The sequence below is a fragment of the Perkinsus marinus genome (genome assembly GCF_000006405.1).
Source record: "Perkinsus marinus ATCC 50983 genomic scaffold scf_1104296931260, whole genome shotgun sequence".
Lineage (NCBI taxonomy): Eukaryota > Perkinsozoa > Perkinsida > Perkinsidae > Perkinsus > Perkinsus marinus.
Window position 1 is genome coordinate 49908 of NW_003215828.1, and position 20601 is coordinate 70508.

The 20601-nt window shown below is 50.3% G+C and overlaps 8 protein-coding genes across 8 annotated transcripts in view; 6 read left to right on the forward strand and 2 right to left on the reverse strand.

Annotated features, from left to right (window-relative positions):
* Positions 1-560, reverse strand: part of Pmar_PMAR008893 (hypothetical protein) — a gene marked incomplete at both ends in the record, with an annotated part of 8714 nt that extends 8154 nt beyond the window's left edge. The window contains 3 exons of the mRNA XM_002786721.1: positions 17-184; positions 232-344; positions 420-560. Of these exons, the coding sequence (XP_002786767.1) occupies positions 17-184; positions 232-344; positions 420-560 (422 nt within the window). The remainder of the gene's footprint in view (positions 1-16; positions 185-231; positions 345-419) is intronic.
* A 127-nt stretch (positions 561-687) lies between these two features.
* On the forward strand, positions 688-2606 carry Pmar_PMAR008894 (hypothetical protein; the record flags this gene model as incomplete). Its single annotated transcript, XM_002786722.1, has 11 exons — positions 688-755; positions 938-1049; positions 1109-1183; positions 1225-1343; positions 1389-1476; positions 1646-1702; positions 1890-2069; positions 2111-2245; positions 2291-2356; positions 2401-2490; positions 2529-2606. 11 exons carry the CDS (start codon positions 688-690, stop codon positions 2604-2606), a joined length of 1068 nt encoding a protein of 355 aa, XP_002786768.1.
* Positions 2607-5638: 3032 nt separating this feature from the next.
* Positions 5639-8703, forward strand: Pmar_PMAR008895 (hypothetical protein; the record flags this gene model as incomplete). The annotated part of the gene is made up of 18 exons (XM_002786723.1): positions 5639-5799; positions 5848-5897; positions 5948-6049; positions 6094-6216; positions 6274-6359; positions 6409-6486; positions 6558-6659; positions 6705-6814; positions 6865-7007; positions 7050-7210; positions 7260-7329; positions 7376-7479; positions 7526-7585; positions 7844-7974; positions 8028-8127; positions 8321-8434; positions 8482-8541; positions 8593-8703. 18 exons carry the CDS (start codon positions 5639-5641, stop codon positions 8701-8703), a joined length of 1866 nt encoding a protein of 621 aa, XP_002786769.1.
* A 1000-nt stretch (positions 8704-9703) lies between these two features.
* Positions 9704-10612, forward strand: Pmar_PMAR008896 (transposable element tc3 transposase, putative; the record flags this gene model as incomplete). The annotated part of the gene is made up of 4 exons (XM_002786724.1): positions 9704-9779; positions 9821-9965; positions 10007-10135; positions 10453-10612. 4 exons carry the CDS (start codon positions 9704-9706, stop codon positions 10610-10612), a joined length of 510 nt encoding a protein of 169 aa, XP_002786770.1.
* A 1013-nt stretch (positions 10613-11625) lies between these two features.
* On the forward strand, positions 11626-11829 carry Pmar_PMAR008897 (hypothetical protein; the record flags this gene model as incomplete). Its single annotated transcript, XM_002786725.1, has 2 exons — positions 11626-11723; positions 11766-11829. Coding segments are annotated over 2 exons (162 nt in total), but the record flags the coding sequence as incomplete, so codon positions are not given.
* Positions 11830-11862: 33 nt separating this feature from the next.
* On the forward strand, positions 11863-13770 carry Pmar_PMAR008898 (sensory transduction histidine kinase, putative; the record flags this gene model as incomplete). The annotated part of the gene is made up of 11 exons (XM_002786726.1): positions 11863-11942; positions 11987-12094; positions 12147-12252; positions 12302-12387; positions 12426-12531; positions 12682-12799; positions 12851-12980; positions 13041-13167; positions 13210-13278; positions 13532-13656; positions 13701-13770. 11 exons carry the CDS (start codon positions 11863-11865, stop codon positions 13768-13770), a joined length of 1125 nt encoding a protein of 374 aa, XP_002786772.1.
* A 4064-nt stretch (positions 13771-17834) lies between these two features.
* Pmar_PMAR008899 (centaurin/arf, putative) lies at positions 17835-18761 on the reverse strand (the record flags this gene model as incomplete). Its single annotated transcript, XM_002786727.1, has 4 exons — positions 17835-18185; positions 18237-18399; positions 18450-18588; positions 18632-18761. The coding sequence occupies 4 exons, from the start codon at positions 18759-18761 to the stop codon at positions 17835-17837; spliced, it is 783 nt and encodes a 260-aa protein (XP_002786773.1).
* A 1591-nt stretch (positions 18762-20352) lies between these two features.
* Pmar_PMAR008900 (fk506 binding protein, putative) overlaps positions 20353-20601 on the forward strand; it is a gene marked incomplete at both ends in the record, with an annotated part of 2640 nt that continues 2391 nt past the window's right edge. Inside the window, 2 exons of the mRNA XM_002786728.1 lie at positions 20353-20457; positions 20502-20590. Coding sequence (XP_002786774.1) covers positions 20353-20457; positions 20502-20590 — 194 coding nt within the window. The remainder of the gene's footprint in view (positions 20458-20501; positions 20591-20601) is intronic.

Sequence of the window (20601 nt, forward strand, 5' to 3'; positions counted from 1 at the left end):
TCCCAGTTGAATCTACACACCGCCACTACCACCCTTCGAGCGTATCTGAGCACTACTCTCTCTATCGCTGGCATCCCCAGCATCAACAGGCCCATTGCCCCCGCTACTCGCAGTAGTGGAGTTCACGTTCTGAGGTGGCACGACTTCCACGAATGCCGAGAGGTGATTGTGAGAGGATTTGGATCTGCAATAGGGCCCTGAGAGGTTCACTCCTGCCAATTGTGTTAGTACCCTTGAGGCCAGACAAGAAGCCTAAAGCTGAACCCTCGGACGTTCTTCACATCACTGCGGACGCATACGCGAGGTCTAGTATCACGCCAGAACCGCTTTATGACGAGTTCCACCTGTGATGACACGCATGAACAGTCACACATCTAACCAGTTTTGAATCTTCTCATGATGAACCTAGGATATCCCACCTCGTTCTCCTTGAGCGGGGGGAATCCATTTTGGTCGGCCTGAGGTCCTGCCTGCCCACGAGTACTGCTAGAGGGAACTCTTGTCGTGGAGGTGACGCTGGCACCCGCCGCGTTGGAGGTTGAAGCAAGAACACCGCTCATTCAGAGTTCTGCACAGATACGTCACGTGATGGTTCTGATGAGGACGAGTCCAAACGATATGATGCGGAATGCATTTAGCGCGCGCCCTGAACTCTATTGCATTTCCGCGACGGTGTATGTAGTGTCAATGGCTACCTCAACAGCACTCACTGATCTACAACTGGTCCGACCCTTGGTGGATGCTCTGTATAGCAGGTAAGATCGAGTCTGTATCACTGGCATGAGAGGGGTTGAATTTCGTGGCGAGTGACGGAGCTCATCGTCCTGCTGCACTGTATCTCCTACTGGGTTGTAGAGGGCAGTCTTTCCTCTCCGGGACAGGGACGAGTCTTGATATCGCTCACTATAGGAGGTCGAGCTGGCTCTCCTTCTCTCAGGTTATTCACAGAGTTACAAGCGGCCGAAGACCACTATGCGGCTGAGATGAGAGCTGCCTCGGAGATCCAACGGATATTCCGCGGGGCCCTCTGCCGCTTCCGATACGAAAAGGTAATAGTAGACGTGAATGGGGGATTTCTTCCGGGTGCGTTGGGTGGAGTTGTAGTTAGGTTCGACGAGCTATTGAGTTGATCCAGCGTGTCTATCGCGGCTTTGTGACGAGATGTGAAGTGCAGGCGCTGAGGGTAGTATTCAACTGCATCGTTGGGGGCAGTGGATTCAGCAGGCTCGGAGGCTCAAGGATCAACAGTTGGCTTTCTTCAATGCCCAAGCCGAGTCGATACAACGCGTGTTCAAAGGCTTCTGGTCGAGGAGGTACCTGCACGACTACTACGCAATGAAGAGGTTAGCAGCCTTGCGAGCCCTAGGCTCAGGAAGAGGAATCTTTAGATATCTTTTGGAGGTTGTGGAGCGAGGAGAGCGGTCGCGTACATATCTACAGGAGGTAGCGGATGCTCATCTGAAAGAACAGCTAGAGGTACTCCCACACACCCTAGGTTAGTACAGCTACTGTCATGCAGGAATCGGCGCGAGCTCAAGAGCTGGCAATTCAGAAGACACTCTCGGAATGTGGTCACCTAGTGTCGACTAGATCCGTATTTCTATTCATAATAGAACTCTGAACTGATTGTTGGGAATCTCTTTAGTGCCCTGGAGTCTACAACCCTCCCTATGCGAAGTCCCAACCACATGTGTTGGGAGAGGTAGGACGGCTCTCTGCTACTACTGCGAGTACTATTGCTCATCCAGCCGGTCGAAGCACAGATTAGAAAGTACGCCAAGTCCAAGGTAGTGAAGAGTATACGAAGACCTAGGGCCTTCGAGAAGTCCCTATCGCGGCGGGCCAGAGTATGATGCCGTCCTCTCCACTGCTCTCATCGACGTCTTCAGGTCCAACCCAAGCAGGCCCCACAGGGCGACGTAGCTCCCGATTTGGTAGGCTTCGTCGTGGCTAGAGAGGCTCTAGCTTGCTATGGTATACAGGCATATGAGAAGTTCTTGCTTTCTACGGCTACAGCGAATGTAGGCCGCCAACAGGCCATCCAGGGGCCCTTTAAGACGAGTCGGCAGGTAGTAGGTCTTGTCTGCCGCCAAGAAAGGAGTTTTCACAGATCGCATTGTTGAACTCTCGAGCTGCGACTAACTTCCGCTCGCTGACTAGCTCAGTGCGCTACGATAAAGTAGATAAGGAGGTTCGAATGCAAAAGAGAATAGCCAAGATGACCTACAAGGGGCCTGGGTTCAGGGTGAGGGCTCACCCTCGGGATCTCTGGTGCTTCACAATCGACTAGGTTATGAAAACGCACGTGTCGCGTCCAGGCCCAACAGTGCAGGCGGACAGTCTTTATACCGCTCCGGTAGGGCGGCCGGGTCGGGTCGGGTGTTCACCTGGTGCCTGTAGGTGGAATTCCGTAGTGATTATACTGAACTCCCGAAGATACCTGGCAAGGTCCAGTTCCTAACTGCTGTGGAGTCCGGCAAGAGCTTCCAGGTGATAGTATTGGTCGGCTCCATTCATCGCACTGTCAGGATTATACTGCGGAGTTGGCGCAGCAAGAGGTTACCTCTGAGGTACCTAGGCTGCCCCCACTTACTCCTAAGGCATGACTTGAAATGTATAGTAATAAAGAGTGTCGACTTGAAGACTTTGGTGGTATTGCGTTGGTCAGCTCACAGTACAGCGTTAATTTGTATAGAGGTATGCTGCTCCTCCTCTTCTGATGTCCTCTAGGGCCAGTTCGGTTCATAGCGGGGAGAATGGCCACTATTAGACTCACCGCATTCACCATCAGATCCGGGAGTGGACTAGGTGGGCGTTCTGTGGGGTCAGTGTCCGTATAGGGAAGTGGCTGCCCGGGCTAATGCTGAACTGCGTAATGGGAAGTTGAAGACTCTGGACAAGAACGCCCTAAATAAGCTGGGTATTCTCCGAAATGCCAGCACGATACAAGCTGTAGGGGCACTAGGGTGCGTAGCTGCCCATCGACTCCATTGCAGACCCTAGCGGTAGACTATCAATTTCACGTGGATACACCTGTCCCGGACACCAGCCGCAAGGTGGTATGGATGGAGGTAAGTGGAGGAGGAGTGGTATCGTAATGGCGTTGCCAATAGGGACATTCCTTTTCGAAGACCAGGGTATAGTTCATGGCCCAACGGCGGTCTCTCTGGCAGCACCCTGGCCTCGGTGCACCCTGCGGGCCCTGGACCCCGTGTCGTCGATTGTAGACGAGGCTGCCAGGCTGGGCTTCATCGATCTCATCGACCCTACTATGTAGGCTTAGGAGTAGCGGCGTCAACCCGGAGCTTGTCGTGGTCAGGTAGGCTGGGTGAAAGCGGTTGTCGGGCTCGGACCGGGCTAAGCTTGACCCGGAAGACGTCGCCCTTTTGTCATCGAAACCACCGGAGGACACTCCCATTAACGTGCTCATCGCGAACACTGCGGGTAGAAGTAGTGATAATCTTTGCACGCATGCGCAAGACTCGTCAGAACTATCAAGGGTCGACGTGACCGCTGGAAAGGCGACCGAGGTTGAAGTCGTTCAGTCCCAGGAGACGAGCCCGAGTGAGTCGTCTCCCTCTACTATCATCACTCACTTATCAGTGCCGTGTACACTGCCCTTTTTTAAGGCGGCATAAGATCATGGCTAATGACATCTTCCTGAACACTGGCAACAGAGTTGTGGAGGAACTGAAGTGTGGAGTCTCTGTCCATCACCACGACCGCCAGAGGAAGAGTCAGAAGTGGACACAGAGGAAGAGATGGAGTTACCGCTGATGACTCAGGATGCTGTACCAGCTATGATGGCTGTTGGTCGAATATGTTTGTGATCGAATGTGGGAGTACTTGCTTACATCGATGATGTTGACGATATGTTTGCCAAACGTATAGTGCATGCAATACTCTTCGATCCTGCCCTGCTCTCAGGGGCGGGATACAGTCGTGACTTTCCTTGAGGTTGGAAGTGTTGTGTTGTTGCAGTGGAGAAGGATGACAACTGGATATAGCCACCGTCTCGACCGACTGGTTCATAGCCGACGAAAAGCAGACAAATACAACAGTTGTTGTTCATCATTTCTTTCGATAGCCGTCTTGATAGTTGGAAGTTCACTGATAAAGATGTCCATTTTAGTATCTCTTGGGGCTCTGGAATGTCGAGTCCTGGAGACGAAGCTCGTGTACTCCGCATCGTGTGGTCTGGATTGCTCCTCCACCTCTTTGTGACAGTGTTCGGACTAAGTTGATAACGCAACAGAGAGCTTATCAAGTAGCTAGCCTATGTAGCCATGCCGCCGACGACACTGGACTACTTTAAACCGACATACACACGAGCTCGATCTCGGAATTTAATCACTATTGGAGATGCCCCCCGACAGTGGCGATGTCAATTCAGGCACCATCACGAGCTTGCGGATGCAACGGTCAACAAATATTGTTGAAGTCGGGCATAGCTGAGAGTAGTGGGACCTATATCATGATGGAGACCGGTGCCAAGGCTGTTACCGAGATGATCATTATGCATGAAGTCTTAGCTCTGTTGCTTACTAGCCTCCTGCACGTGGTTGATGGCATCGCCGCAGAATCGAGTGAATAGGGCTTAGTATCGGCATTCCTCTGCATATGATATGGTCTTCTTGATTCACTCCAACTAGGAAGTTCTTCTGATCGTTGACAATTGGGGTAGGCCCATACCAGGTGTCAGTAAGAGAGTGTACTCAGGCTGTTGGAAGAGTGAGTGATCTTCACGCTTTGCTGCTACTATAACTCTCCCTGGCTTCTCATAATAGTTATTACACCCATTAAGTGGATAGTAAGTACCAGCCAGGTCTCCACCCAAGGCTTGCACTGCCTCAGTTAAGATTCTCTCGACCTCTCTCCTCAGTGCAAAGAGCTGGAAGTCTGAGTCCACGCACACTGCGACCCGTCCTTGCTCTAGTAGAGATGAAGTATTCTCGAGAAGGGTCAGTTGGAGTATCGAGGAGCTCAGTGTAGTCTAGATCAGTAGGGTGCTTGACATCAGCAACGTAACCACCACAGCGTTGGTCGATAACGGGATAGAATAGCTCTCAGAAGGCTTCGTAGGAGACACCATCATGCACTACCATGCCGACTATCTTTTCATAAGCTGCCACTGTTGTCATCCCGGCTTTGATGCACGTTGCGAGACCAACTCCAATTGTCTCCGAGTTTGATAAGCCTTTACGTCGGTCATGGGTTAATGGCTCATGTCAGGTGGGCAGTTTTATTATCCTTCGACGGGATGATGGTGTTGTTCTTAGCAGTCTCGCGATGAAAGTGCGCTGGCCATAATAATCGATATTTCGGAGTATAAACAGTCTAAAGAATCCGCTGATCAGAGGGAAAGGGCATGGGTACTGATGATCAAGTCGAAAACCCCGCATCTTTAGTCGGTACACAGTCTAGGCTCTCTTACGCTCTAATTAGTACATCATCAGCAGTGTTGTGTTTACTCTAGGAAGGATTTTCCCAACCCAAATTGTTGCTGCTGTTTCCGAAGCATACGGCGGCTTAATCAGACTAGGAACACTATATGGCCTGACGGTGCTACTAACAATTTCAGTACTACAACGACCAGGACGGACATGACGACATGTTGCCTCAGAAGTTTTTCATTGTAATGGCTGCTAGTAGCGTCCCCGGAGTGGTGTCTGTTTCCGGGATACCAGATGGTAACGCTTCGAACGCTGCTGCAGGCGGCGCTCCGGGTAACGAGGGGGCTGGGGACTGCATATACATAGATTTTGACATCTTGGGGGATGATCAGACAGATTCAAAGGAGTAAGCGTCGATTACTCCGACCAACCGGAGGTGATTACTCTTATGTAGATTGCTAGAGGCACTGAAGGAGCAGCTGACGAGACCTGATGCTCCAATTCGTAGTAAATCTGCATCGATGGGCTCATCGGGCGACTGGCCTTCATCACAGATAACGGCATGTTCGGTATATTTGCTGACAAGGCTCAGCTCGAGGACCTGCCAGCAGGCTCCTCCAAGACACCTGTAGTGGAGCCTCAGGGTGGTGATAACGGTACTAGAGGGGACTGGGCAGTCGAGAGCATATCACCGTGGTAGAGAACGTGGGTGGCGAGTCGTCGTCTGCGGAGCAGTTGGCAGTAGAGCGGCATCTGGCTGCTATCGAACTCAGTGATGCTAAGGCTGAGATTGAGGAACTCAAAAAACAGTTGTCTGACTCGGGTAAAGCGAAGCGGATTTCAGTCGGACCCGGACCGTATCGCGCGCACCCCATCTCAGTGTCGGCACATCAGTCGTCTCTAAGCCAGTTATCAGACGCTAGGAACCAACTAGATGAGACCATGAGTCAAGTGGCTAAGCTTGAGGTAGTCCCTGCATCATTGGCTTTGATCTTTACGGTGGTATTCATGTTAGGGACAAGTGAACAGTCTGAAGAGCCAGAACAAGGGGTTAACGACGGACTTGAGTAATGCAAAGGACATGTGGATGAAAGTGATAAGACGGGAAGGGGTCTGAGGTTTTTCCCCGGGTGTGTCTGTATGGGTCGACTTGGTTCCTATCAGGAGTCCACCCGTGCCTCGAAGCTCCAGGATGAGCTTAACACGAGGGATGACCAGATAGCTGAGGACTCTCGGAGGTTAGCGGAGATGGCGGCCACCAATGAGGTGACTCCTACCGGTATGATCGTCCGCCTGTGGAGTGGTTGTCAGGCGTTGCGAAGGGAGAATGCTCAGTTGAAGAAGCTCTTTGAGGGCTCTGAACAGGAGGTAGCGGCAAGGGCTAAGGCTGCTGATAACAACTTTGGACGCATGAATGAGAGGTTATAACGGGAGGAAAGGGAAGGGGTTGGAAGAGCATAGTCCTGGGCAGTTACTTCGGTGATGCCCGAGTACCACCAACGTCATCAAGGACACCAGCAGCTATGGCGTCCAGTTTGGAGGATATGGTCGCTCCACAAACTGATGGGTTCATAAGACCTCTCACCACAGCTACTACTGCCTCGGCACCATTGGGTACCCCGACTACCTCTTAGGCTCTCTATTGGGCTTATGTAGGTACGACTGGCTCCCCAATGAAGACGACCAACTTGGGGTCAGCAGGTGTTAGTGGTGGCGCCCTCCTGCCACACAACGTTGGGACGCCAGCCACTGTGGAGCGGTTCCGAGCTCTTATAGGCGCTCAGGAGGGAGTACTGTATGAAGATGAGATACTCCAAGTGATGGGTCTAGTGCTGTGAGCTTGAGATGATGTGGTCTTGCTTTTAGATCGGTGTTCAATCGTCCTACACCTGCGGCATGGGAGAAGGGCAGGTTAGTATATACTTCGGCAATAAGAGTAGTAGAGGGGGAAGTGTACCGATCATCGTAGGCGAGTATGTCAGGCTCGGGAGCTCTCGATGGCTTTACCGTTGAGTTGATATCGGGCGACGATATAACCCTAACGCCGACAGAGGCCGTCCCGACAGCTATCAGGGCTAAGCAGCAGGTGACCTTAGGTGGTCATGGGAGTGTTGTAGTAGTAGTACTGGCAGATACGGTTGACAGTGAAGGCAGTGTGTACTAAGCCGACTCAGCAAATCCCAATGATGAGTGTACTAGGGGGCGGAGCAGTGTCGGAATATATCTCTGGTTGCCTCAACTGAACTCAGGAGTTTCCTAACTAGGATTTGACGTACGAATTCGGGTAGAAATGTACAGGAATCAATAGGAATTTCCCAGAATTTCTACAGAGTTTTCATATCGCCACCCACACATGTGGTTGACCATGTGCATATTTTCCTAGGGAATGATAGTGAATTTACTAGGGCTACTGTCATCACTACAGCGACTATGATGATCTATTCTTCCAGATGCGATTCCTATTGTTCGATAATACGCCTCGGACACTGTCATTGCGGCTTCCTATTCTCCTGTCGAAATTCATGGCCCCCGTGGACATACCAAATGCTGGTGATTTCTTCAGCATGTGGCGACACCATATGTAGGGCCCTCTCTTCACCCTCGTTACCTCCTCTAGTGCCCTTACTGTATCAGATACCATTTATCTGAGCAGTCCGCTGTAGTGAGTATAACAACCTCGTACGACTGCCGGGACAGTCTTTTAGCGCTCGCCCGATCAGCGACTTTGGGAGGGGTAATACGGGCAGTTTACACTGGCGTTTAGTATTGGAATATATGTACGCTTTCCTTAGTTTAGTCTAGGAGTTTCTTCACTGATCATAGGAGTTAGAAAACAAATTCGGGTAGAAGTATATAGAACCCAACGAGAATTTCCCCAGAATCTTTACGAACAGATGTGCATATTTTCCTACAGTTGTTTTGAGTAGGTTCTCAAGCTTCACTCACAGCTCGATGCCAACCCCAATAATCTTGTTTTATGTGGTAAGTTCCCGGCAGACAGCCCAGAAGGAATACAGTGTTTTACTCTTCCTAATGCTACGGTAGCAACTATGGTAGATTCACACTTTTCTCAACTAGTGCCCCTCAGGTCCTCGTCCGGATTGAAGTCGGTACGGGTCCTCAGCATGCAGGGAAAGCCAGAGTTGCGGTAGTGTCATCTCATCTACAAATCGTTTATAGTTCATGTCTAACTTGTCAGGTGCGGTCCTCAGAGCCTCTAGTAGCATTGGCGGTCCGAGATGATCTGCTACTGGCCTTCGCCGAGCTTCCAGTGGATGAGGAACCTCACGACCCCAACTTTGCCGCGTGATGACCTCATCGCCCAACTTTTCACTCACTGACTAATATTGCTATCACTCGCTTTGCGCATCTATAATAATCTCTGGTGCATTGGGCGAGCTTCCTCCTTTCCACTGAGATTGCGTTGGCGTGCTGTATTTGAACTGGTCCTATTGCTCTGTTGCCTGCAGTGCAGGCCCTGCACAGCTTATGATGTTAATAGAATGTCGTCGGAGGAAGCCTCTGCTGGAGCTTTACGGGGTCAGTGGTCAGGACTCCTGACTCAGGAGAAGGGAATTAGTGCGATCTCGGCGGCCGAGACTCGGCCGACGACTACCTACGTATCAACGGCTCTCTCTCTCACTGATGTGTGTGATATGAGATGTCAGTACTGCATGCCTGATTCTGTATAGTGTATACAGCTAGAGAAGGAGGGCAGCCTCGGGGGCTCAAGGCGGGGTTATGGGCAGGAACGCCAAGCTTGACAATGCATCTACAGCGTGGAAACCTGGACATACAGTGCGAACCAAACCGTTATGCAAATTCATTTTTTTGGTATAACTTTTTAATTTTATCATTTAGAACATGAAACTTGGGATGTAGCATGATGGTAACCATTAAGAACAAAGTTTGTCATATCATGACCGTTTCGTCACCCAATTCGATTATTTGGGCGAGCAAGATCTTCTTTGGCTGCGCAGCCGACCCAGACCGTTATGCAACTTAGTTATTACGTTTGAACATGAGTCGCGGCAAACAGCTATCCGATTCGGAACGTTCAGAGCTAGTAAAGACGCTCGCAGCAGGCAAGACAACACTCGAAATATCGAAGGCCTTGAAGCGGGACCACCGGACTATTAAGGAATACGTCGAAAATCCCACGAAGCGTCCCTTGGGCCATCCCGGACCCACGAAAAAGTCTGTAACCTCGCGAGAGAAGACCAGGCTGAGCCTTGTCTTCTCTAAGCCGACCTCCCTATCTTTTCTTGAGCCTGCTAGGCTTCTCTGAGCCTGGCAGGCTCAAGCGTGAAATGGCCAGGAGCCCACTGGCAACCAGCAAGGAGATCTTTGAGGGCGCTGGAGTTACCATGAAGCCCAAAACTTCGCGTAATAGGGTTCTTAATCAGCTGGGAGGGTTCAACCCTCAGGGCTGAAGGAGGCTATTGCCAAGCCTGCTTTGACGGCCCGGCACAAGAAGACAAGATATGAATGGGCCGAGAATAACACAAAGAGAGAATTCTCGTCCGTCCCGTTCACAGACGAGTGCAGGGCCTCCTTCGACGGGCCGGACGGGTGGGCTTCAGGCTGGATCCTCCGTGGCTCCCAAGTACCAGGCTGGTACTACCAGCTCGGAAGAAAAAGCAGCAAGGGGGTGGAGGTGTCATGTTTTCGGCGGGTATCATTGGAGACACTGTGGTTGGTCCATGCAGGGTGGAGAAGGGAGTTAAAATGGACTCGAAAGCGTAGTACACAAACCTAGGAAGCTCTTAGCTGTTCTCGCCGATAGTTACACTGAGCTATTGGCCAGTAGATTCCTTCCTTGGTACCGCTCACGCCCCGTGAGTTTCAAGAGGAAGTTGGTACTTATGCACGACAATGCTCCGGCACATTCGAGCAAGTTTACCACTTCCTTTCTGGAGAAGAATGATTTCAAGAGTATGAAGATCATTGAGTGGCCCAGCTTATAACCTGACCTCAATCCAATTGAGGACTACTGGAGCTTGCTAAAGAGGCTATCATTCTACTATCATCTAACAGTCACCTCACCCAACTATTTCAGGGAGGTTTACCGTCAAGGCACTCATTATGATTCGGTTGACAGGCTGTGGTCTGTGATTGAAGATGCCGCGAAGAAAATCGCCCCCGAAGAAGTGAAGAAGCTAACATGCTCCATGGATAAGCGTCTCAAAAAGCTTCTCCAGCTTCACGGTGGTGCATGATTACTGAATTTCTCATAGTTCCTTTTATAACACTTGAGAGAAGTTGAGTTGGGTAACAGTTTGGCTCGCACTGTACATGCCCACCTCACTAAGGCTACCGTCAGCAGACGAGATATTAACGTGAACATGAACCGTTTTTGAGAGACCTCGGTGAGATAGGTTTCACTGGAGACAGTGGTGGTGATCCCGTCTGTAGATCGATTTTGGTAGATCTTCGGTAGCCTGCGGCAGAGTCGGAGCAGCTCCACGGTGTTCCCCCTTCCCTTTGCGGATGTTCTCTATCTCCATAGAGCTCTTTCCTTCAATATACTGCTGTAAGTACTCTCAACTCGAGCGAAAATACTTATGAATTGCATTATGTGCCTCCTGTACTCGCTCCTTAAAGCCAGCTGAGGAGCCCGTTGAGTTGGATATCTTTAACCTTTTTGCACTACTTTTATATGCAGTTTCCACTGGGGCCAATTCTGGGTGGAATTTCTCTTCAAATATTACCTGATCTCCTCTAGCAAGGTCTTCTGTGAGCCGAAACACTCGCAGCCTTGCAGCACAGCTACGAGTTCCTCTTAACCGCGCCGGCTCCAAACCTTCCCGAAGCCACTTGCCTCAAACCCTTAGGCTGTTAAGGGAGCCGCGAGGGGAGATCGTTCCGGCATCTACTGGAACACTTCCTGGGCCGCTAGGGCCGGAAAGAAATATGAGGGTTGAGTGAGAAGGCTGGTGAGCTTGCGGTGATGACGGTTCTAGGCATTCTCTCTTGCTGGGTTGGTTCACGGTCCAGGTGTTGTGATATGAGTTATTCTAGTGCACCGTATTGAGTTGTCAATGATTGAACACCTACCTCATCGCACTGAAAACGATGTATTGTCATATCATACTCTCAAGCAATAGCCTAGCCGATTCGACTGAAATCATCGCATAAAATTCACAGAGAAAGTCAAGAATTGCCGAGTCCTGACACAGGGGGGGGGGGTGGAGGATTGCCGTATATCATTTACTAGAGCTTCAATGTTGAGTGACCTCGGCGTAGCGCCCAACACGGACGGTGGAGTCGGCCTGAAAGATCCTGTCATATTAAGCGTAGACGATGACCCTGTGAATCAGATGATTATACGTGAGCACGGCACATTGTAAACCCATGAGTCTACTATACCAGACTCGCTTCTCTCCGCGGCCGGCTATAGAGTAGATGAGGCTATGGACGGCTTTGAGTGTCTCGAGTAATGAGGAATACTGAAAATACTCGAGTAATGATGAATACTGCCAGATATTTGGCGAACAACGACGCGCCCGACCTCATCCTTCTCGACGCGATGATGCCCGGTATGAGCGGGTGAGGAGGGCCGAGCTGGGGAATCTTGGGAGCCCCAAGGTTAGATACGAAGTAGCTCGAAAACTCCGGGAAGACTTTCCACCACAGCTCCCCATTATAATGATCAGTGCCAAGTCCACTACGGAGGACGTCGTCAGAGGTCTCGGATTCACGTGAGAGGATTCACGCCGAATTTCAATGTGACCTTTCACCCGTCTGTTGTAGTTGCAACGACTATCTCACAAAGCCGTTTGTGAAGGAAGAAGTCCTGGCCAGAATAGAAACTCAAGTAAACGTGCACGGCGTTAGCGGCTGGGCCGAGGCTTGGACCGTGGCCCGACTGGAACTGAAGATTCCGGGAAGAATCGGAACCGTATCAGGTCAAGTTGAAGACCGAACGCGCTCAGAAGACTGCTCACAATGCGGCTGTCTTCAAGTTCCTTTTGGGCAGTGGGCTTGCCGAGAAGTAGGGTCGTCTCTTACCCACATCATGGAGCCTCCTAGGTATCTGGGGTGCATTGACGAGGCTGGGGTGTTGAGCCCACACAGAGTCGGCCTAGAGACTGCTGTTGATCTGTATGGTATCGCTACTGCTACTATGGGGGAGTGGGTATGCTGCCTTCAGCCGGGACCTGGGAGGGGCAAGCATCGTTATGATGAAGTCGACCCGACTGATTCGGACCCAGGAAGATCTAAAGGTCTTCTCTAATGCTTGCGTATGGGTCGGGCGCGATACGGCTAGGCACATGAGGCAGGGTAGATTCAATTTGAGAAGATGCTGCTACCGTCAGACGAGAGATCCCGAGGACGCCCTCAACTGGTCCACGCCAACCAGCATATGTGTGCTCTCTTCTCTGGCTGGCCTCAGCATGCCGTCGGTGAGTTTGCTGGGGAACTGATTTCGTCTGCAACATGGTGTATATCTCCAGACGCCCTCCGCTTCGCGGACGCCTATCTTGACGCGTTGAAGGCTGACTCGACTTTCGCTCGTGTTGAAGTCAAAATAGTCCTTCACAGTGTGTCGGAGTCTGATGAACCTCTGATCGCGGGGGTGGTCGGGTATAGGCTGCCGAGGTCCATACCATCATAATCATCGTAGCTCAATGACGTGGTTCGCAGGCCTGTCCTCATCGGCAACGCAGTGCGGTTGTGCAAGTACATTCTGGATGAGGTCCCTCCAGTAGCGTGTGGTGCCCACGGCTGCGTCCTTGTCACTGCTGCTTGTCTTGAGGCGCACGGGGAAGAGGTAGGGAGCATGCTCGATCCGGACGGACGTGCTCATTCGCAGCAACCGCCACGAAGCCATCTGATCGACTATGGGGAGGTTATCAGAGTGAACAGCAATGGGGACAAGCCGGTAGCGTATCTCCGCCGTGGTCGAGCTCGTCCTGCCAGCGATCAGGTTCATGTATTTGATGTTAGCAGTATGACTGCGGTCGATCGACCCCCCTCGAGTGGGTTTTACTCCCCAATATGGGAGACGGAATCTTTACGTAGACCCCAACTCCTCCGCCCAGAACAGGCATGCGGAATATGGAACACAGCAGACGCTCATCTCTGATGGAGTGGGGATGGGGGCAGACGAGACGAGCATTAAATCCGCGCCTCAGCCTGAGAGGGTTGAGGAATACAATGCAACTACTGGAGGGCACAGGCTTGCCAGTCCGATTGGCCTAGAGGCAGCGCCCTCTCCTGAAGATGGGGCCATAGAGGCGGAAATTGCCGAGTCGGGACGGTGGGGAAAGCTGCTCGTGGGAATTCACGATGGGCAACTACTAGGTTGTCCGACGAGCACGAGCTGAGAGATAGAGGCCCGACAGTCCCTAAGAGCAGCTTGCATAAAGTATGAAGAGTCTTTTCGACGCGCCATGGTCCGTACAGGTGATCAGTGAAAAGATCGACATCTCTTTGGCCGAAGCCGTCGACTTGCTCAAATCCGAGTTGGCTATAGCGACTGGTGGGTTCGAGAGGCTCAGCTTGAGAACTCCGGGCTCTCTCAGATGCTTCTCGCATCCGAGAGATCAAAGATATAGTGTTGGCCGAAGTGAGGATGCTGACGTCATCGTTATGTCGTGTATAGTGACAGGGTCCTTCGATCATCCATCGGCTGGAGAGTGCTTCTCAACGACGGCAGGCCGAGGATGTCTCTTCAACCCACATCTGTTGAGATCAGCTTGGCCGGATGTCAAAGAGTGTCATTTTGCAGGTCCATCACGAAGCAGCAGCAGCTCCGGCGATCCCCACGGTGGCACGTGTAAGCGGTATCGCGAAAATCGTGAGAAGCAGGAGAAAGAGAAGGCCTCGTTGAGGTATGCGTATAGTTTCCAAGTGCATCTTTGGACTTGGGCTGCAGACGACAGGCTACAGATTTGAACACGGCAGCTGTAGATCGGAAGGCAGGGATTGGTCGAGTCAACTATCTCCCCGATGCCTCTCCCTGTCAGGAGAACGCCTTCATGAATAGAGACAATTGGCTGGAGACCGAAAGCTCGAGCTATCAAGTATCCTGCTCTAGGGGATGCCTAATATTAAAGGCTCAGATACTAAGGCTGGCATCACTACGGAGAAGAAATTCCTCTTTACAGTGCTCTTTGAAAGACGCAATAGCCGATAAGGTACATGAGATAGCGATTGATTGGGTGGGCGAGTGGTAAGGAATTAGGTATCGTGGGAGGAGCTCGAGCGAACAGTGTCAGAGGAATCGCCATCATGTGTGAGAGCACGGATTTCGACTAGCATTGTGAAAATCCTAAGGCGTATTGAAGAAGTAGAGGCTGATATCAAACGGCTAGCGTCGTAAGAATGTTGATAATCTCGTAGACTATGGTAAGCAGAATAGGTACAGACTTGGCTGATTAATACATCATCGACGGAGACAAGTCTCGAGCTACACCATCACGTGGCTGGTCTGTCTCAGAAGTCATGCACTTGACTACATACTGTGCTGTATCTAGAATCACTTTCTTTTGTGCTATTCAGTGAAATTGATAACGGAAATACCTAGTTCTATACCTAGTGATGTATGTCCTAGTTTGTGGCACTGCCACAGTGGCAGTATGACTAGTCGAAGGAACATACTCATGCACGCAACACGATAGAGATCGAATATGACATCCGGATCACATCAATCGAACATGTTACACAACCACTTAGCACGTCTTGTGGCAAAGTCTTCATAGTAGCCCCCACCTGCCAGCGAATCTAGATCGGATTGTAACAGACTCGGCAAGAACCTACGCGCTTTTGCCACTCTTCTCTCAGTTATGTAATCGAGAATAGGGCTCGGCAGAACTAACGTGGCCATCCGCGGTGCTGGTGGAAGGCTTGAACTGCGACCGTTCTGGTACAGCGGGGGATTGGGGTCACTTCTTCGGCCCGATGACAGGTCTGCTCGAGCGGAGCCACGAGCGCGGAACCACCCCTCTATTCCATTGCCAGTCGCTGTCTCTCTGTTGTACCCAAAGGCATGGAAGTGGCAGCGCAGGGCACCAGTGAGGGGTCTGTGCCGGCCACCTCCATGCGTGAATTGAGCTGCTTGTCCCGGCATAAATCGAACAGAAAAGCTCCTGATGGAGAATTAAGTTTATACCGCAGTACTGACTTGGTTTTGAAGTCTATGTACATCTCTGGCAAGGTGATCTAGGGTGGGTGGTTTGGGCACCATACTCAGGAGTATGATGATGATGATACTACCCTGAGCACTTCCACCACGGTCTACAAGGCGTAAGTGATGGTTACGAAGTAATCAAGTTTAGTTACACGTGTCTCCTCTTCTGTACTAAACCACTTTTGTACTAAACGATGATAGGTGAGCGATTTATACCGGATCTGGACTTTTTCGCACGCAAACGATTAAGTTTTTTAGTGGGTAAAATATCCACTGTTGTACCAAATTCTGCACGTTTTTACTCACTTTATTTTTTCCGATAAAGAAATTTTTGACACCGGGTGAAACTTTACTTCCACTTCTGCACTAAATTTTTGGGATGCTTTTGCACGGGTTAAATTTTACGACTTGGGTTTTTTCACACGTCTTAAAACGACCTGCCTTCCGCTACTGTGAGTGAAGCCCTCACTGCGAGGAGAGCCGAGGACGTCCTGCGTCTAACGCAATTTAACAAGTCTCAACGTATAACCTCATTCCTTGTAGTCTACAAGTGTAGACTCCTAAATTATGTCGTAATTATTACAGACCGTTGTGCGCTCCAGCGCAGTGTACGGAGACTCATGAACCATTATACGGTTTCCCGGTGTTTGTACTTGACTGTATTACTCTGTTATTACTGTTATTGTATTGTGCGCCGTGACACCGGTGGCGTCACGTATTTCTGCATGCGTGCTGAGGCCTTACTCGGGCACTTGCCCAGTGCTCTTAAAGGTTAGACTGAGGACAGGAGTGAGCTAAGCTTCTCATTCTTACTGGCCTAGGACTTAGGCTACAGCTTAAGTTAGTACACTGTGTTGAGGTTTACTAGCCGCTAGTGGTTATACTTCGTACGTTAAGTAACGTAGTCAAAGCTATGGTTTCGGAAATCATCAATAGATTAGGAATTATGTTCACTAGACATAAGACATGACCGACATATTCATACTGTCCATGAAATACACCTGACCACCCACAACGGCAGATGCGGCATAGTGCCCACATGTCGGATCTAGAACGGGTTGGAGATAGAGCTCACGGCTTTCAGGATGCTATCAATGACCCGCGAGAAGCCGAAGTGAGTTGTTCCCACCAATACGCCTCGAGCAGCTGTAACCCCACCCTGCCGACAGAGCATAGCCATCCACATATCCACGATGTCATCAGGAATAGTACTTCCTTGAGTCAGGACCTCTGCTCAGTTTTCGACCTGACGGAGAGCTATTCGATCAACTATTTGCTATTTTTGTTCTAAGGCGAGCGCTATTTCATTTGGTTCAGAAGTGGTTTGAGAGTGGTACAAGCTCAATCAACTGGGTCAAATTTTCCACAAAAGGAACGATTTTAGCACAGAAGTGGTTCGCGGAGCGAAGCGCTTCCCGAAGGGAAGTTTTTAAAATAGGGGCGAGCGCTACTTGATTTGGTACAAAAGTGGATTAGTACAAAAGTGGCGTAATCTAGTTACAAGACCAGAGTCACCGGTGCGAAACAACCACACAAAAAAAATCGAGAGTGCGGTAACTTGTGTCGTCGGCGAGCGAAGTAGACCGTAACAGTACTGCGTATTTACGATTGCGAGAAACATCTAGGAGGCTTTCCGTAGCCTGTACTCCAGGCCTGTTGTGAGTGGCTCGTTGCATATGTATACCTTCCCCTCCGCAGTTGCGTCGCGGGCTCGTTTATCTTCTCCCCGCCCCCCCCCTCTCCCGGGTTGAATCACTCGGCTGAGACAGCTCGTTGGCCGACCTCCGGAGGTCGACCTCGAGCGAGCCTCAACCCTGTGATTTGGCGGCCCGACGTGCGGGTTTCTGGTTCGAGTTTAGTCTTTCGACCGAATCCCGCATTCAGGGTCCGCTGTCCTGTTTACCATACCACGCAATGTGAGTGGGTTGTTGCCCGTTGGTAACATTTGCGGTGAGTTTCAATGAGACACCAAGCGAAAAAGTCTGCCCGCAAGCGTCGACAGACGCCATAGGCACCAGACGAGTCTGGCTAACTAATTGAGCTTTACTCGAATTATCTTAATTGATAGAGCCTATCCCTCTGACCACCTAATCTCATCCACTGCGACTCTAAACTACTTGTGTTCTACAAACACATCCACTACAATGAGGCAGTTGTTGATTTATTGACAACCAAATTCCCAAGAAGTTCGCAATAAAATTGAAATGTTAACAGGGAATATATAACGCTTACTGCTTGATGAATACAACAAAATACAATGTTTCCACGATGAAGTCAACTACAGCCCCGGCCTCTCCATAGGAATATTAAATGGTTACCCGACTGTGGTCATGACCACTCGAGACATCACTTATCCAGGAGCTTATGAAGAAGTTATTCTGCCAACCCTGTTGGGAGGGGGCAAGTTTAAGATACCGCGGGTCCAAGTGGGCTACATCGACATGAGCCTGTTCCTTCCAAGACAAGCGAGAGGCCCCTTCAGACGTCGTCTCGCTCCACTCATACTTCTTCGATCGCTTCTTCTTTTTCGATACCTTTTCGGGCGTAGCAACATAGCCGTTTGCTAGCACAGCAGCGACCGGTGTCGTTGTAAGGTTGACATTACTTGGCCCAGGGAGCCCAAGGGGACCGACGAGTTCCCCATCTGCGAACGCTACCTGCCAAAGTAACGGAGTGCATTCACAAGTAGAGACGAACTCCTGGCCTACGCATGGCTCCTTAGCGGAGTAGTCAGCGAATAGCTTGAGCTCATATTTATTCCGAATCCATCGCTCTAGATGCCGGGCCACGTCGGGATCCAATCTATCGCCACCACCACTGTTGGGGAACATCTTCCCATCCGGTTTATGGATATGCGACGGCACGTTGTACCTGAGGATGGTATTGTGAAGTGGCCGAGGAGTGGTAGTAAAACCAAATACTCGTAATATTCATTCGCAACTTTATTTCCAACAGCATCGGCCAAGGCCACCCATTCAGGCTTCCATTGGTCGATTGTTGCTGACTGAACAAAAGTGATGTGGGTACCGATCCCACGGTGAACACCAGCACAGTTAGTGCCTGAGAAAATCAGTAGTGAGAAGAATTCACTAGGGAGACCTACAGATGAAGACACCTAGATTCACTGAAGCCCACCGAGGGTTGGAGGCGTTGCAGTCCGCACACACAGAGTTCTCCGGCCTCGACAGAATCTGCTCCAGCTGAGGGTTCATCGGCACAGTAGGACTGCTCATTAATAAAAGTTATTACTAAGAATAAATGGACGTCCATCACAATGGACAAACACAACAGTGAAGAGGTTTCAGGATGCTTTTTGTGAATTAAGTACTGATAGTAGTAGATAACAAAGGGACGGGGACGGATGCATTGATGAGGTATAGGGATATGATGCGAAGAGACTACCCCTGCATGGTAATGGCCTATCACTACCAATAAAGGGCTCGTTCCCTGCCAACAGCCCGTCCCTCTAAGGTCGGGTGTAAGGACCTCTTCCAAGAGACATTAAGAGACCATCTCTGCAACCAAAGAAAGAGGCTATGACTATACGGGTGGATGAGAATCCTACATGGAAAAAGGCGCAGCAGAGTTACTGGAAGGACGGTATCACAACGAGGGACCAGAAAGACTGTGTGAGAGGAGAAGCCACAGCACCAACATAAAAGAAGTGCTTATCGATGATGCTACGATATCAGCAATTACTGGGAGACCGTAAGGGGACTGAGCAAAGGCCGTGGGTTCATCTTTAGATAGCACACGCACGCCTTTAAAGGCTCAAAATTATGATGCCCATACGTGTAGTAGAATAGGCGTTTTACACATCTATTCTACTATGCGTTTATGGGAAGGTTTATGCTACCTGATTTCGACTCGAGGATAGCGCCGCCAAGTGATAGACCCTTCAACGTGTCTCAATATCATCGCGAGTGCCTCCTCATCTAACCCTACAGGAAAATACCATGCCCATAGGACCCTCTGCCCTTGTGCGAGGACCTCCTTCGACTACCTCCTTTAATAAGTGGGCAACCATTATTGGTTTTAGAGGAGCAACCAGACAGCAATAGATATCGAAGCCTATGGAGACGCCTACGAGGCCCTGCGACCTCCGCCACGTAGGACTTGTGAACTCGAGGATGCGTGAATGCAAGAATCTTGGCTGTGCGCAGAAGGATAATCATCGAGTCAACCTTCAAACGCCGATCTCAATAATAGTGGGAAGTCCAACTGTAGCCGATATCCACGATGAGCCAGAGGTGTGGTAGGGAAGGAGTTATTGGAGAAAATTTGTTGAGTTTTCGTATGAAATTCAAAACGTCCGACGGGCCAGGTAGTCTTCTGGTGGATGCTTGATACCATCCAGGAAGAACACATACTCGCATGGTTGTCCTCCGTCATAGTGAATAGAAAACACGTCCCGTACCTAGGCCTTCGAAGTCGACCTGATGGTCAATAGAACCCCTAAGGATGTCGGTCCTGGCAAGAGGAGACAAGGCTACTTACTACCTTAATAAGGTGCAATAACAGCATAACCGGGCAGTGGAAGAGGTCATTGACCGTAACTATAGATAAGAAAAGAGTACAAAGGTGTAGCCCACCACACAATCACGGCATCCACCCAGAGAAATGCAAATGGATCAGAGTATCAGCGTCATCTGTCTTGTGACGAGGCCGGGATAAATTACCCATTTAGATTTCGAACGATTATGCATCGATAATCGTCAATGGATTTTTCACACGTGTATAATCGTTGGTGCGAGACTCGCACATTTCAATGGAAATGCACCAGACCTTCGAAGCTTGGCAGTTTTGGAGCCTCTACTAACGACCATGTTTACTCCAGAAATGATGCAGGCCGCTCAAAACATGATGGCCAACATGACTCCTGAGCAGATGGCCCAAATGACGGAGATGGCCAAGAACATGGACCCGAATGTAGATAGGGAAGGGGAGAGGAGTCCTTCAGCGGTCTTATGTAGATGATGCGGAATATGATGGGAGGACAGGGCATGCCCCCAGGTGGGGTCTCTAGGGAACAGATGGATCAGGTAGGGATCAGTGATAGTGGGTGAGGTTACG